The 16913-nt window shown below is 37.6% G+C and overlaps 1 protein-coding gene across 1 annotated transcript in view; it reads left to right on the top strand.

Moving 5' to 3' along the window:
• LOC107627326 overlaps positions 12207 to 16913 on the top strand; it is a 53760-nt gene continuing 49053 nt past the window's right edge. The window contains exon 1 of the mRNA XM_016330171.1: positions 12207 to 12424. Within this exon, the coding sequence (XP_016185657.1) occupies positions 12207 to 12424 (218 nt within the window). The remainder of the gene's footprint in view (positions 12425 to 16913) is intronic.

Below are 16913 nucleotides of genomic sequence, written 5' to 3'. Positions count from 1 at the left end.
AAAGTGTGTTTATGTTTCTTGTTGAAAAATATTGGGAATTGGGTACATATTCATGTATTAATCATGTGTAAACCATATGCATTGATGCTCTTGTATATAAAAAAATAATAAAAAATTAATAAATTTCTCATATATAAAAGAAAGAAAAAGAAAAGCAATAAAAAGGGGACAAAATGCCCCAAAGTTCGAAGTTCAATAAGAGTCAATGCATAGGTGTGGTGATCAAAAAGAGAGTACATGAGTGTGTGAGAAAAGTGAAGAATGGGTAGTTAGGTTTGTTTAGAATTGTATAGGCTGTCATAGGTTAGGTGGGAAGTTTAAGCTAATCAAAGATTCAAATCTCAAGCTCACTTGACCATATGCATCTTACCTTAACCCTAGCCCCATTACAACCTATGGGAAAGACCTCATGATATTTGTATGCATGCATAAAGTAATTGTTGATTGATAGATGAAAAACAAACCTTGGAGAGCATGATTAGGGGAGAATTGAGTGAATCAACCCCATACACTTGAGTGCTTAGAGCGGATACACATCCGGCGAGGGTTCAATCGCTCAATTACATGTTTCCACCCATGATCATCCTTTCTTGCAAGTTTGTGAACTCTTTCAATGATTCAATCCAATTGTGGTTTGCTTGATTGCTAATACCTTAGCCCTTGTGCTTATACGCGTATTCTTGGAGGTTGATTTATTTTGACTAAGCCATTGCATCATGTAGATAGATTGCATTTAGTAGTTGCATTGAATAAATGTTAATACCCTTTTGCTTCTTCTTGATTTTAGCATGAGGACATGATTAGTTTAACTGTGGGGAGATTTGATAAACCCCGATTTCGTGATTTATCTTGTGCTTATTTTGGGGGATTTTGTCACTTTTTCTCGCATTTATTCAATGAAATAGCATGGTTTTGTAATTTTCCCTTGAATTTTGCTTAAGTATAAAAACATGCTTTTTAGGCCCTAAATTAGTGATTTTAATTCACTTTAATTCCATTCGATGCCTTGATGTGTTTGATGAGTGATTTCAGGTCCGTAAGGCAAGTATTGGATGGAAGAAATGAGGAGAAAAGCATACAAAAAGGGAGAATGCACGGAGAAACAAAGATTGGGAATGCACCAAAGGACGCGCACGCGCACCAGGCGCGCACGCGCAAAAGTGATTTCGCCTATGGACGCGATCGCGTACATGCCGCGTCCGCTTGGGTTGAGAATTTGCCAGCGACGCACACGCGCACATGGCGCGCACGCGCCGATTCTCTCACGGGGCCTACTTGGAGGCAAAACGCTGGGGGCGATTTCTGAGCTGCCCAGGCCCAAATCCAACATGTTTGTGAGTGTATTCATGCAGAATTGAAGTCCAAGCAAAGGGGGAGCAATTAGTTTAGCCAACATGAGCCTTTAGTTAGTTTTCTAGAGAGAGAAGCTCCCTCTTCTCTCTAGAATTAGGTTAGGATTATGTTAGAATATTTTAATTTCATGTTTAATTACTTGATCTCATCTTGTTTCTTCCATAAATTCTCATTTCTACACCTTGATCCTCTTAGTTTTTATGCTAGTTTCTCAATTTGCTCTCGTTTGTGATGATGACTCATGTTGGATTTGTTTACATTTAATGCAATTTTGATGTTGATGTTTCTTTCATTGATGAATTGAGTTGTGACCTCACTTTTCTTGCAATTAATAGTGATAGATTTACTTTCCTTGCTATTTTACTATTTTTTTTATGCCTTCTAAGTGTTTGATAAAATACTTAGTTGGATTTTAGTGTAGATTTTGAGCATTCTTGGCTTGGAAAGAGTAATTAGGCAATCTTGAGTCATGAAAACCCAACTCATATTGGTGATCTAGAGTTGTTAGCTAATATTATTTCCATTGATGCTAATCTTTTGCTAATTTAATTAGTAAGTTGATTAGGACTTTTGGATTGAGATTAGCTAGTCTTATTAGACTTTCTCTCATGGAAGATAATATGATACCTTCTTCCAATGTTGGAGATGACGTAATAAGATAAATTCTTGTTTATATTTGTGACATGATTAATTAGTCTTGTTTGACTTTCTCCCTTTGTGTTGGAGTTGACTAAATGAGATGAATTGATCATTGTATGACTAGGATAGAAAGCCTATGATCTCAATTCTTGCCATGAATGTCCCTCTCTTTATTACTTGCTTTCTTTAGTTATTTGCTTGATTTACTTTCCTTGTCATTTAATTTCTTGCCCTCTTGTCAATGAAAAAAAAACCCCCTTACCCCTTCATAGCCAATAATCATTCACTTCATTGCAATTCCTCGTGAGATGACCCGGAGTCCAAAATACTCCGGTTATTTCTTATTTGGGGTTTGTTACTTGTGACAACTAAAATTTTTGTATGAAACGATTATTGATTGGTTTGGAAACTATACTTCACAACGAGAATTCATTCATTTAAGGAAATTCTAAACCGTCAAAAATCTCTTCATCAGCTGTCCTCCGGGGTGGATCGAGTAGCTTTGGCTTTGAGATCGGCTTCGAGTTTTAGAAGTTTATCTTCTAATTCTCGACGTCGCCTTACTTCTCTCTGTAGATCCTTCCCAACTTCCCGTTGATGATGGGTTTCTTTTTCAAGTTGCTTTAAACGATCCTGAAGTGCTTCTATCACTCTCGGATATGATGAATTTTTGTCCCCGTTGGATTTCAGAGTGTCTTTTAGCGTAGTGTCCATATTCTTGTGCGGCGTTCTATCTTCTAGATCTGAATCGTGGTCGTTGTCATGGTCATCCTCCATGATGGTGGGATGACTTCCAGGTTCCCCGGCAACGGCGCCAATGTTCCGAGGGTTACCTGAAACTGTAGGTCGATCTCGGACGAGATCTTCTGTACTAGTCAGAGATGACGTGTCCGGCTGGTGGGTGGCGGCTGGAGCTGTCATGTCCGACTTGTGGGACTGGCTACACTGTTGATCCTTTGTCACCGGAGGGTGAGGAGTACCTACAAGAGACTCCGATGCCTAAGTTAGCATGGGTATTAAACAGGTTTTTAGTAGAATCAGAGTATGAGTTATACCTGGGTGCTCCAGTGTATTTATAATGGTGTAGAGAGACCTTTTTAGATAAGATAAGTTAGTTATCTTATCTTATCTTATCTTTGAGTGAGGTCATCTTATCTTCAAGGGAACCGCCCTTATCTCTATAGGCTTGGACTGCCTTTGGATTTGGGTCGTGTTCCTCTAAATGGGCCCCTTACTGGGCTTTCCTGTCGGTTTGGCCAAGCTCTCTTTAAAAAGAGGTCAGATAGTCTGACCTAAGGAGGTCGGTCGCTTTGACGCCAATCATCCCGGGTCGGACAAATCGACCCAGGGTATGAACAGTAACATTGTTCTAACTCTTCTTTTTTGTACATATTTTAACTTATTTGCTTTTTGTTATGCTTTGTTAGCTTAGAATTAGTTTAATTTTGAGTTAGTTATATTAATTTTGATTTGGATCATGAATTTATGGGTTCTTGCATGTTTTGATGTTGAGTTTTGGTTTAACTAAGGTTTGGTGCCTCAAAATTTTGAAGAACAATTTTGGAAAAAACAGGGCATGTGCGTGCGCACACCCTTGTGCGCACGCACACAACAACAAAAATTCATCTTCTGTGCGGACGCACCCAGCTGTGTGTAAGCACACAACCCTTTATGCCCTCCGTCCGCAGTGCCAGCACACCTTGTGCGCGCGCATTCCCTAGTTCTCTGCGACCTGTGCGTGCGCACGTACCTATGCGTACGCATACATGCTCTTTTTCGCACTCTTTGTGCGGATGCACAGACGTGTGCGTCTGCACGCCAATTTGCTTCCCTTCTGTGGGAGCGTTGGCACAGCCTGTGCATAGGAACCCCTGCCCCCTTTAAGTTTCTGTGTGTGCGCACGGACCTGTGTGCGCACGCACAGATGATCCTTTCCTTAAAAAAAAAAAAAAACTACCTGTGCGTGCGCACATGCACGTGCGCATGCACGACCTGTGGAACCCCCTCTGCTCGCAGCACATGCACCTCTTGTGCATGGGAACACCCCCTCTTTTCCCCTTCTGTGCACCCGCACACACCTTTGTGCGCGCGCACAGGCCCTTATGTTCATTTTGTTCACAGCGCCCGCACCCTGATGTTCGCGCGCATAACCCCATTTTTATCCTTGTGTGTGTACGCACACTACCCTGTGCGTGCGCACACCCCTGTTTTCTCACTTTACTTCTTTTCTTCTCTTCTCTCAACTTCTCTTCTTTTCCTCATACACCCCTCTTTTCTCTTGCTTTTGCCCTCTCCTCTACTTATTCTACTTTGTTTTATTTGCATTTCATTTTTATTTTGGTAATTATATTAATTTCTTAGTTGTTTATTAATTAAATAAGTTGCAAGTGTTTGTTGATAATTGTTGGGTTGCTTTTTGCTTAAGTTTTGGTTTGATCGTTGATGAATATGTGCACTATGTATCAAGTCTCTGTTTGATTGCCTAACAATTAAATTGTGAGTTTGATTCATATGTTGTCATGACCATATGCGTTAGACTTTATCCTTGTGTGGCATTTTGAATTGTGCACTTTTACTTTGGTGAATTGAGTTTAACTACTTAGTCATCATGGTTCTTAAGTGAATATAATCACATAACAAAGTATTTGTTCCTTGTTAATGCCTTGCAATTTTTTGAGTTGACTTGACTTGATTCTTATCAAGACTTGTAACTTATTGTAACAAGCACCTTATACATGTGACTATTTCATTATTCCTAAGAATAAATACGTAGTCTCTTTTCATCATGAAATTGGTTATTGTTGATTGTGCCATTTTTTATTCACTTTGCGCTTTCACTTGCACAATCTCACTATCCAATATATTTTATACTCAATTCACTTTAGTTGTGGTTACCTAAGTTATTTGTGCCTTAAGTTTTGCTTATTTATTACTTACAACCTAGGACTACTTGATTGAGGAACATGCTATTTCTTTTGATTGTGTGGTTTCTGTTTTTAATTGACCAATGTGATGTGTTCTGAACTGTGCGCATTTATAATACACACATTGCCTTTCATCACACCACATACATCTTACCTTTCCTCAATTGTTGTTTATGTGTTTATATAGCAACCGGAACCCCCGGAGCCCACCAGCTGAAGGTGGAGCCTCAAAGCCCTTCACTCTCCGGATCATGTGCATGCACGGAGGACTGTGCATTATTTAAGTGTGGGGAAAGATCACCAACTTCAAGGGGGGTAAAAATTCTTTTCTTAGACACTTTGCAACATTCTTCTTTTTTGTCCCTTTTTCTTCAATTTTTCAATTTTTGTTCTTATTTGCACTTGGTTTGGTTTGTTTGTTATGTATATATCTCTTTAATGCTTATAGTATATGATAATAAATACTTGCCTGATTGCATGGTAGAGTAAATAAGTTTGGTAAAACAACAAAGAATTTTCAAGAAATCTCTTTTTGGGCATTCCATTGATTAGATTTGAAAACTTGTTTTTGAACTTGCTTGAAGTATTTTTCTTATGGAACATAGAAAAGAGCTTGAACAAAATACCTAGTGAGATTTGAGCTTTAATTGAGTTGTTTCACATTTTTCAACCACAAAATCTTGTTCTTGTGTGATAAGCTCCTCTTATGATTGTAATCTTAGATTTGCTTTAATCTTTATGTCCTATATTTGTTGTTTTGAATGCATTTAGTATGATTGAGGCCATTGTTGAAATTAAACTCACTTAGCCCATATGGCCAACCCTTACATCTACCGTTATAAACCACTTTTTGAGCCTTTTAATTCTCCTTTGTTCTTATTTTAAGCACATCATTTTTCCTAAGTGAAAAACCATTAATGTCCTTGAATTGTATCTTTGATTAGCTTGGGTTTGAGTGTGTGTTAATCAAGTATGGGGGAATTTGTGAGAAACATTGGTAGAAAGTTAGTTTCGGTATTCATTGAGAATATTTGGGAAAAAATGGGTAAACACTCATGCATCTATTAATTAAGACATATGTATCTCTTTTTGTTGATAAAAGGAACATTTTGGTGTACATACTTTATAAAAAAAAGAGAAAAAGAAAAGAAAAGAAACGACAATAAGGATGTAAATAAATGATGCATATGTGTGTGAATTAACAAGAAGATGCATGAGTGAAAGCGAAAAAAAGGGAAATAAATGGGAAGTTATGTTGTTCTCTTTAGTGTACATAGGTTGATATAGGATTAGCTGGGTTACTTGAGCTAATCAAAGATCCAATCTATTAGCCCACTTAACCATATTAATCCTACCCTTACCTAATCCCCATTACAACCCTCAAAAGTCGTCATGATATTTGCACTCATGCATCAAATATTAGTTGATTGTTAGGTGACTTGCAAATTTTTTAAAACATGATTAAAGGAGGATTGAGTGATTAAGCCCTACACACTGAGCGATTAGAGTGTAAACACATCCGGTGAGGGGTTCAATCGCTCAATTCTATGTTTCCATTGCTTATCTTGTGTCTTCTTGCAAGTTGTTGAACTTAATTTTTGAAAAATTTCAAATCAAATCTTTGGATATTGATCACATTCCATCATTTTCTTGCTTTGGCCCTAAGTCTTTGTTTTGGATTGATTGGAATTCTCTTGTTTGTTTTTGCCAAAATCAATAGGAACCATAGTATATATATATATAAATAGATAGCATTTAGTATAGTTGCATACATATAAGTAGTTGCATTTAATAAATTGCTTACCCTCCTTGTCCTTCTCCTTTGATTGTGATTAGCATGAGGACATGCTATTGTTTAAGTGTGGGGGAATTGATGAATCCATATTTGACGATATATTTTGGTTTGATTTGAATGGATTTCATCACATAAACTCACACTTATTCACTAAAATAGCATACTTTTGTGTTTTCTCTCTAGATTGTGCCTAAATGTGAAAACATGCTATTTTACGCCTATTTTAATCACTTTTATCCCACTTTTATGCCATTCAATGCCATGACATGTTTGATGAGTGATTTTAGGTCCTAAAGCCAAGTTTGGCAAGGCAAAAGTGGAAGGAAGCATGTACAAAGAGAGAAAATATGAAGAAAACAAAGGAGAAGCACATATTGGAGTGTGTGTGCGCTCAACCACCTGTGCGTACGCACAAAAGCCACAAAACCATGTGTGCGTGTGCACGACATCCTGTGCGTACGCACAAGAAGAAAATCAGCATGTGTGCCGATGCACACACCTGTGCGTCTGCACACGTTCCAGCGCGTGACTCATTTATTGCAAATCGCTGGGGGCGATTTCTGGGCCTCCAGGGCCCAATTTTGGGGCTTTCTGAAGCTGATTGAGTGCTATATGAAGGAAGGCCTTACTCCATGTGAAGAGGGGAGAAATTAGGGTTAGATTAGCATTATGTAGGTTTTTTTCTAGAGAGAGAAGCTCCTCCCTCTCTCTAGAATTAGGGTTAGTTAGTTTAATTTCTCGCAATTTTTATGTTCAATTCTTATTTTAAATCTAGTTTCTTCTACCCTTCTTTACTTTATTGTCTTAATCTCTTTATTTTATCATGTTAATTTCTCATTTTGTTGCTTTTTTATGCTTATGGACACTCTTGTCATTTTAATTTCAAATAATGCAAATTTATGTTTCCATGTCATTTATTACTTTCTTTAGTTGTTATTGCTATTTTCTTGCTTTGGAGTTTAAGAATTTATTTTAATGCATTTTAAAATTATTTTCTCATGCACACCAAGTGTTTGATAAAATGCTTGGCTTAGTTTTTACTTAGTTTTTCTTAACTCTTGGCTTAAAATTGTTGACTTTGGTGATCCTTGAGTCATTGATGTCCATTCTTGTTTGATATATTAGAGTAGTTAGTTGATTTGGTCTCCCTTGACTCTATATGACCCTTTAGTGTTGACATAGAACTTAGGGATTGAAATTAACTATGCCTATTTGACTTATCTTCGATGTAAGGTTGACTAAGTAGGATTAACTCTTCATAATCATCATATGTTTGTGGTCAATGGCTATGATAGGTAGCCTTGGTCCTCAATTACTTGCCAAGAGGTTTCTTGCTTTTGAAGTTTTATTCCTTTGACTTTTACTTGCTTTTATTTACTTTCTTGCCATTTATTTTCCTTATATTTAATTGCTTTAACTTTTATTGCTTTGATGTTTAATTTCTTGCATGTTTAGTTTTCACACTCTTGGTTGAGAAGCTGGGTGTTTGGGTGGAATTGAGTTGTGGATGTCCATTCCGCATTGTGTGAGAATAGTTAATTGGTTTGGTTTTCATTAACGCTAGTCTTTCACTAAGTAATTACTGAGTTGACTAGGACTTATGGATTGAGATCAATTACGTCTTTTGACTAATTCTCAAGGAGGATTGACTGATTTGGATTGCTTCCACACAATTGCCATATTTGTGGTCCATAACTAGGATAGGAAATCTAGATTACCCACTTCTTGCCAAGAGTCCTTTAATTGATTTCTTTTCAATTCCTTGCATGGTTGTTTCAATTCCTTGCTATTTACATTTCTTACTCTCTTGCTTTCATTCCCAATTCCCCATGCTCTCCTCTCTCATAGCCAATGACATGACACTTTATTTGCAACTCCTAGGGAGAACGACCCGAGGTTTAATTACTCTCGGTTATTTTGTGTTGGATTTAATATTTGATCTTGAGAATTCATTGTTGGTTTGGACTATGCTACCAACGAATTGATCCTAGTTTTGATGATTGATTCCAAACTATACAAGAATTCTCATCATCAGGCACTAACCCACGGAATCATGCGGCAACCAGAGGAAGGTGGTAGGGCACGCTCCCTCGGAATGTTTCCCTCTGAAAGGAGAAGGTGGTAGGGCACTCATCCCTCGGAATTATTCCTCCTTATGCGCAATAGAGAGACTAATCCGGGAGTTGTCGATCGGATTTTCTGTCGGGTTTAGCATTAAGCGACATGTGATATCACAGCCAATAGGGCAGACATTCATCATGTAAATCTTCTATATGCTTGCTTGTTTTGTTTACTTGAGTTTTCCTAATTGTATAACATGCCTACCTACTTCTTGATCTACTTGTTGTATATGAATATTATCTGTGTTTTACTTGTTTGCATTAATTGTGATTGTCTGGGGCTGACGAGGTTCGGAAGGCGGTGGCGATGGGATCACATGGAAGATAGGTTGGTGAAGGCTGTGGGATAGCAATGTTTAGTTAGAATAGAAACCCCTTAAGATAGATTACCCGGTTTAGTTATGTTAATATTTATATAATTATGCTTATTTCTTTTAGAATGCTTTAAGATTGAATTCTTGTGAGGGATATGGAGTCTAGGATTGCCTTTGGCATCCCTGGGTCTTATATCCTACATCACTGGGCACTGTTACCATACTGAGAACCTCCAGTTTTCATACCATATTTCTGTTGTTGTTTTCAGATGCAGGTCGCAACCCACCCCGGTAAGTTGCTTTGGATGGTGACAACAGCGGAGGATCCCGTTACCCTTGAGTTCTTTTGATTTATTTTGGTTTATATTTATCTCTCACATTTGTATTTTGTTTTGCCTAGAGGCATGTATTGAGAAAACAAAACTTGTATAAGCTATTTTTATTGTTTGGTATTTGTATATCTATATATGGCTAGCCAGCTTAAACTCCGTGAGCCGTGGCTAGATTCTTATGATATTATACTCTATTATTTTGTTATATCATATCTATATCTTGTGCCTTAAGTTAGTAGCTTCGCTAGTACGTTTTGCGCTTTTCGAATCCTGTTTTTGAGCTATATTCTTCATCGGGCTTCTAGAGTATATTATTTCCTTCTATATATAAATATACATAAGCCTTAGAACTATCGTAACCTTTGATTAATCTTTGTCTTACGGCTAGAGGTAAGGCTTAGGGTAATGAGGGTGTTACACCCACGGACACTTTTTGTGCCTACGCACAAGGGTCAAAATCAGCACATGTGCCCACGCACAACCCTGTGCGTACGCACAAGTGAAAAATAAGCAAGTGTGCGTATGCACACATCTGTGCGTACACATAAGTCCCTGCGTGTGACTTCATTAAAAAGTCACGTGGCTCGCGATTTTGAGGCTTTTCTGGCCCAATTTTAGAAGGCTGAAGGCTGGTTTGAGATGCTATATGAAGGGGATATCAATACATATGAAGGCATTAGTTAGGGGGAGGTTTTCATTAGTTTTAGAACATAATTTTAGGAGTAGGAGTAGTGTAGTTAGAATGCTCTCTTAGGGTTTTATTTCATCTTCCATTTCCATTGTAGCATTTTATAGTGTTAAGTTTTCATCTTGGTTTGATCAACTCTTTTGTAAGTACTCTTAATCTTCTCTTTAATTACATCACTTATGCTTTTATTTTCCTATGGTTCAAGTTACATTGTTTATATATGCAATTTTGGTATCTTGAAGTTTTGATTGATGAATTTCATGTTTTATGCTTTATATATGCTTGATTGCTTGTTTATAGTTTGTTTTATGAATATTTTGGTTATAGCTTTTATTTGTCTTTACAATTTTCCATGTTTTACTTTTATGCCCACAAGGTGTTTGTGAAAATGCCAATTATGATTTTTGAGTAGATTTTCACACCTTGGCTTGGGATTTGAGTTCCTAGGATACTAGAGTCATAATGTCCGACATTTAGTGGCAATTCTTGGGTAGTTAGTTGACTCTTGTTTCCATTGACGCTAGCTTTTTATCAACTAGTTTGATAAGTTAGCTAGGACTTATGGATTAAGATCAATTATGATTGCTTGACTTACTCCTCCATGTTAGGGGTTAACTAAGTGAGATTGACTCATCATAGTTACCATATTTGTGGTTATGACCATGATAGGATTCCTTGGATCATCATTCCCAAGTCAAGGCTTTTTATGCATTTATAGCATTTTCACTAGTTTTGATCTTGTTTCCTTGTTAATGTCATTGATTTCAATTTTTATCATTTGTTAGTTCCTTTATTTCTTAGTTCATTTAATCTTTAGTTCTTTGATTGCAAAACCCTTTGTCCCCACAACCGAAAGTGTGACATTTCAATTGCATTCCGAGGGAAGACGACTCGAGGTTTCATCACTCTCGATTTATATGTTTTGTATTGGAAAATATCTAAACTTTGATGTTGAGAGTTAGTTGTTGATTTGGCTATACTTGCAACAAAGAGATTCTTATTTTGAGAAATTTTGAATCAACACTAATTCTTCTCTATCACCCCACAATGTGTATGCACAAGATACTTTTGGAGGAAAATTACAAGCCTATGGTGCAACCCAAAGAGGGCTCAATCCTACCATGAAAGAAGTGGTTCAAAAGGAGGTCATGAAACTATGGGATGCAAGGATCATTTACCCCATCTCAGACAGCTCATAGATTAGTCCCGTTCAAGTGGTACCAAAGAAGGATGGCATCACAGTGATCTCCAATGACAAGGATGAACTCATCCCCACAAGGACAATAACTGGGTTGAGAATGTGTATAGACTATAGAAGATTGAACAATGCCACAAGGAAGGATCGTTTTCCTCTCCCCTTTATAGATCAAATGCTAGAGAGGCTAGCAGGGCACGTTTTGTATTACTTTCTTGATGGCTATTCAGGGTACAATCAAATAGTGATAGACCCCAAGAATCAAGAGAAGACATCCTTCACTTGCCCCTTTGGTGTCTTTGCATACCAAAGAATGCCATTTGGACTTTGCAATGCCCCAACCACCTTCCAAAGATGCATGATCTCAATCTTTTCAAACATGGTAGAAAAATTTATTGAAGTTTTTATGGATGATTTCTCTGTGTTTGGTGACTCATTTAACACTTGCTTGCACCACCTTGCCTTAGTTTTGAGATGATACCAAGAGACAAACCTAGTTCTAAATTGGAAAAAAATATTATTTCATGGTTACTGAGGGAATTGTCCTTGGCCACGAAGTTTCAAACAAGGGTATAGAGGTAGATAAGGCAAAAGTTGAGATTACTGAAAAACTTTGTTTGCCTATAAATCTAAAGGCTATAAGGAGCTTCTTAGGATATGCTGGATTCTATAGAAGATTCATCAAAGATTTTTCAAAAATTGCTAAGCCACTAAGCAATTTGTTAGTGGCTAAAACACCATTTGTCTTTGATGATAGTTGTAAGCATGCCTTTGAAGTTCTTAAAGCCAAGCTTACTACAACACCAATAATCATACCCCATTGATTGGGAGCTTCCTTTAGAAGTCATGTGTGATACAAGTGATTATGCAATTGGTGCTGCACTGGGACAAAGGAAAGAGAAGTTGCATGTTATCGACTATACAAGCAAGGTATTAAATGATGCTCAAAGAAACTACACTACAACTGAAAAAGAGTTGTTGACAGTGGTTTATGCTTTTGACAAATTCAGGTCATATTTGATTGGTTCCAAAATTGTTGTATACACTGATCATGCTGCTCTCAAGTATCTATTGTCAAAACAAAATGCAAAGCTGGTGCACGAAATTGTGATCATCAATGGCGCCAACATCATGGTACGCACAATTGTAATCTCAACTCTTTGTCACAACTTCGCACAACTAACCAGCAAGTGCACTGGGTCGTCCAAGTAATAAACCTTACATGAGTAAGAGTCGATCCCACGGAGATTGTCGGCTTGAAGCAAGCTATGGTCATCTTATAAATCTCAGTCAGGTGGATTCAAATGATTATGAAGAATTGATAATTAAAATATGAATAAAACATCAAACAAAGATAGAGATACTTATGCAATTCATTGGTAAGAATTTCAGATAAGCGTATGGAGATGCATTGTTCCTTCTGAACCTCTGCTTTCCTATTGCCTTCTTTCAATCATTCATACTCCTTTCCATGGAAAGCTTTATGTTGGGTTTCACCGTTGTCAATGGCTACCTCCCGTCCTCTCAGTGAAAATGTTCCAAATGCGCTGTCACCGCACGGCTAATCAGCTGTTGGTTCTCGATCATGTTGGAATAGGATCCATTGATCCTTTTGCGTCTGTCACTACGCCCAACACTCGTGAGTTTGAAGCTCGTCATAGTCATCCCTTCCCTGATCCTACTCGGAAGACCACAGACAAGGTTTAGACTTTCCGGATCTCAGCAATGGCCGTCAATTGATTCTAGCCTATACCATGAAGGTTCTAATCCTAGATTAGAAACCCAAGAGATACACATTCAAGCTTGTTTGCATGTAGAACGGAAGTGGTTGTCAGGCACGCGTTCATAGGTGAGAATGATGATGAGTGTCACAGATCATAACATTCATCATGTTGAAGAATGAATGGATATCTTAGAACAGAAATAGGCTTGAATTGAATAGAAAAACAATAGTACTTTGCATTAATTCATAAAGAACAGCAGAGCTCCACACCTTAATCTATGGTGTGTAGAAACTCCACCACTGAAAATACAAAAATGAGAATGGTGATCATTGGCTGATGCCAGGGCATTTTGGCCAGTTTTACTGACCTTTTCTTTACTATTTTTAGGGTAGTTTCATGCATTTCTTTAGGAAATAAGCTAGTTTTGGGTAGATATTCATTTACATCTTGATTCAAGCATACATTGTGCACTTTACATGATTTCATGTGGATTTTTCATGAATTTAAGGACAAATTGGATTTTGCATTTCCCATGACTTGGACTAGAACTTTGATGTACTTTATTGCTTGATTTCAGGACAAAGGAAGCAAAGAAGAACCACATTAGTGGCTACGTTAGTTACACTAACGTTAACACTAACGTGAAATGGGAGTAACTTGCAAAGTTAATGAGAAAAGTAATTGCCAATAACGCTCTCGAAGCCATCATTGCCCACGTTAAGAGTCACGTTAACTTAGTTAACGTGAACTCTAACGTGGAAGAAAGGAAATGGGCCAACGTTAGTGACACTTAACATTATCACTAACGTTGGATCAAGCTCATAAGTGGCCACGTTAGTTGCCACGTTAACTTAGTCAACGTGGCCTCTAACGTTAAGAAGAAAGGGGAAGCCAATGTTAGTGACATTCAACATTATCACTAACGTTGGCCAAGTCACATTAAGCCACGTTAACTCCCACGTTAACCTAGTTAACGTGGAAGCTAACGTGGATAAGGGAATGATGAGCCAACGTTAGTGACACTCAACTTTGTCACTAACGTTGGAGATGGCTAGCATGGCCACGTTAGAAGCCACGTTAACCTAGTAAACATGGACTCTAACGTGAGAAATAGGGGCACATTGGAACGTTAGTGACAATGGTAAGTGTCACTAACGTTCTCGAAGGTTGGCAAGCCTACGTTACAAGAGCCACGTTAACTAAATTAACGTGGACTCTAACGTAGGGAAGGGGGAGATTTCTCAATGTTATTGGGAAAGGTGAGTCCCAATAACGTGTGCGAAGGATAAAGGGGCAACGTTAGTGACAACGTTTGTGCCACTAACGTTGAAGTTAATGTGGTTCTTACTTGGGTGAGGAACGTTAGTGAAAAAGTTGAATGTCACTAACGTTCTCGAACCCATATTTTCACTGAACGTTAACACCACTAACGTCCTGAGCTAAAGTCTCTGCCCACTTCACACTTTCTCTCTGCAAGTAAAGCCAAGCCCAATAAAGAAGATAACTGCTTCAAACTCAAGATTCAAGGGCCCAGACCCAAGACTTGAAGAATCAACTAGAAGAACAGAAGAGTAGTATATATAGGAGTAGCTTTGAATTATTTAAGGAGTTGGGAAATTATAGGGAGCCTCTTGGCATAGAACTACTCTCTGTATTTTACTTTCTCTGCACTTCTAGTTTTCATTATGTATTCTCCATCTTTGTTTTCATTTTCCAGAGCTATGAACAACTAAACCCCTTTCATTGGGTTAGGGAGCTCTGTTGTAATTTGATGGATCAATACTAGTTTTCATTATTCTTCTTCTATCTTTTCTCTTGATTTTACTTGAAAGCTTTCGATCTTCATCCAATTGGATAGTTATCTTGGAAAAGAAGCTATTCATACCTGTATCTCTTCTGAACCTTGAAAGAGGAATGAAGAGATCATGCTAGAAATGCTTTCTCATGCTGGACCAAATTGGGTTTGGATGGATATGTGACTATAATCCTCTCAAAACTTGATTTGGGAAATGCCTGTGGTATAATCAGTGACCATACTTCATCTCTTCTCATGAACAATTGACCAAGGAATTGGCTATTGATAAAGATTTGAGAGATTGAATTACAAGAAATTGTAATTCAATCACTTAAGATTGCCAAGGAGATCAATGAGTACATTGATTGAGGAAAAGATGAAAATGAAATTGATCCGGAGAATGCAACATCTCCTAAGCCCAATGAACTCCCCATTTCTGATCTTACCCATTCTCTTTAATTTCTGTCATTTACTTTTATGAGCAATTACCCCATTCCCATTTAAGATTCTGCAAATTACCTTCCGTCATCTACATTCAGCTCTTTATTTTCAGCATTTACTTTTCTGTTATTTACTTTCCCGCCATTTAATTTTCTGCAATTCTCAACTCAAATTCTGGATTCGCTCAACTAGAACATTCCTCTAATTAAAGTTGCTTGATCAATCAATCCCTGTGGGATTCGACCTCACTCTATTGTGAGTTTTTACTTGACGACAAATTCGGTACACTTACCGAAGGAAATTTGTTATGAGACAAGTTTTCCGTGCATTAAGTTTATGGCGTCGTTGCCGGGGATTGATTGTGCATCAACAATGATTAAATTGGAGGGTAACTAGATGGAGCATTTTATTTTTGTTTGATTTGATTTTCTGTTTGAGTAATTTACTTTCAGTTTTAGTTAATTTCTTCCCTTCCCCTTACTTTTTCATTTTAGTTATTTACCATTCATTTCACTAACCCACTAACTGTTTGATATATTGCATCACTCACACTAACAGTCATTCTGACAGAAATACTTTCTGCATCTATTTTCCTTGCTTGTACTTGTGGGTTGTATGACAGGGAGAAGAAGCGGGGCTTCAACTTCCTTTGATTCTAAACCTGAGAGGACCCTCTTTAGATTAAGGAGGGAAGCAAGAGGAAAAAGAGTAGTGGTGCTGAGGAAGAGGAGGAAAAACTTGATGAGTATTTTGGAGGAAAAATAATTTTCTCCCAAAACACACAAATCTAACCGGCAAGTGCACCAGGTCGCATCAAGTAATAAAAACTCACGGGAGTGAGGTCGATCCCACAGGGATTGAAGGATTGAGCAATTTTAGTTTAGTGGTTGATTTAGTCAAGCGAATCAAGATTTGGTTGATGGTTTTGTGACTTGCAGAATTAAATTGCACTGAAGTAAAGAGAGCAAGAAATAAATTGCTGAAACGTAGAGAACAAGAAATTAAATGGCAGAAACTTAGAGTGCAAGAAATGTAAATTGCGGAATCTTAAAGTGCAAGGAATGTAAATTGCTTGAAATGTAAAGGGGATTGGGACGTGGATTTGCAGAAATTAAACAAGGAAAAGTTAAATTGCATCAAACAGAAGAGTAAAAGGGAATTGGGATTGGATCGGATCTTATAGCAGAAAAGTAAATGAACATGGAAAGCAAGAAACAGAATGTAAATTGGAGATTTGGATCTCAGGACCCAGAGACTAGAAAACCAAGTCTAGATCTCAATGCCTTCCTAGATCCAACAAGAACACTTGCAAGGGAATTGTAAATTGCAAAGAAAGTAAATGAAGAGCAATTAACCGGAAATGAAATTCAATTAACAGTAAAGAAACAGAGAGATCCAAGATTGAGATTGAAACAAAATTTCTTCAATTCTCCAATCCAAGATCCAAGACAAGTGTAATTGAAATTAAAAGCAATGAAAACAAAGAAATTAAAGATCACTCTATGCCAAAAGCTATAAAAATTCAAAAGAAAAACTCTTCCGGAAAAAGCTCCCTTAAGAACTTGAATTCTATCCTATTTATACACTTTCTTC

The sequence above is a fragment of the Arachis ipaensis genome, chromosome B02, assembly GCF_000816755.2.
Source record: "Arachis ipaensis cultivar K30076 chromosome B02, Araip1.1, whole genome shotgun sequence".
Classification (NCBI taxonomy): domain Eukaryota; kingdom Viridiplantae; phylum Streptophyta; class Magnoliopsida; order Fabales; family Fabaceae; genus Arachis; species Arachis ipaensis.
Note: the sequence above shows the minus strand (reverse complement) of the source record. Positions and strands in the feature narration are given on the sequence as shown.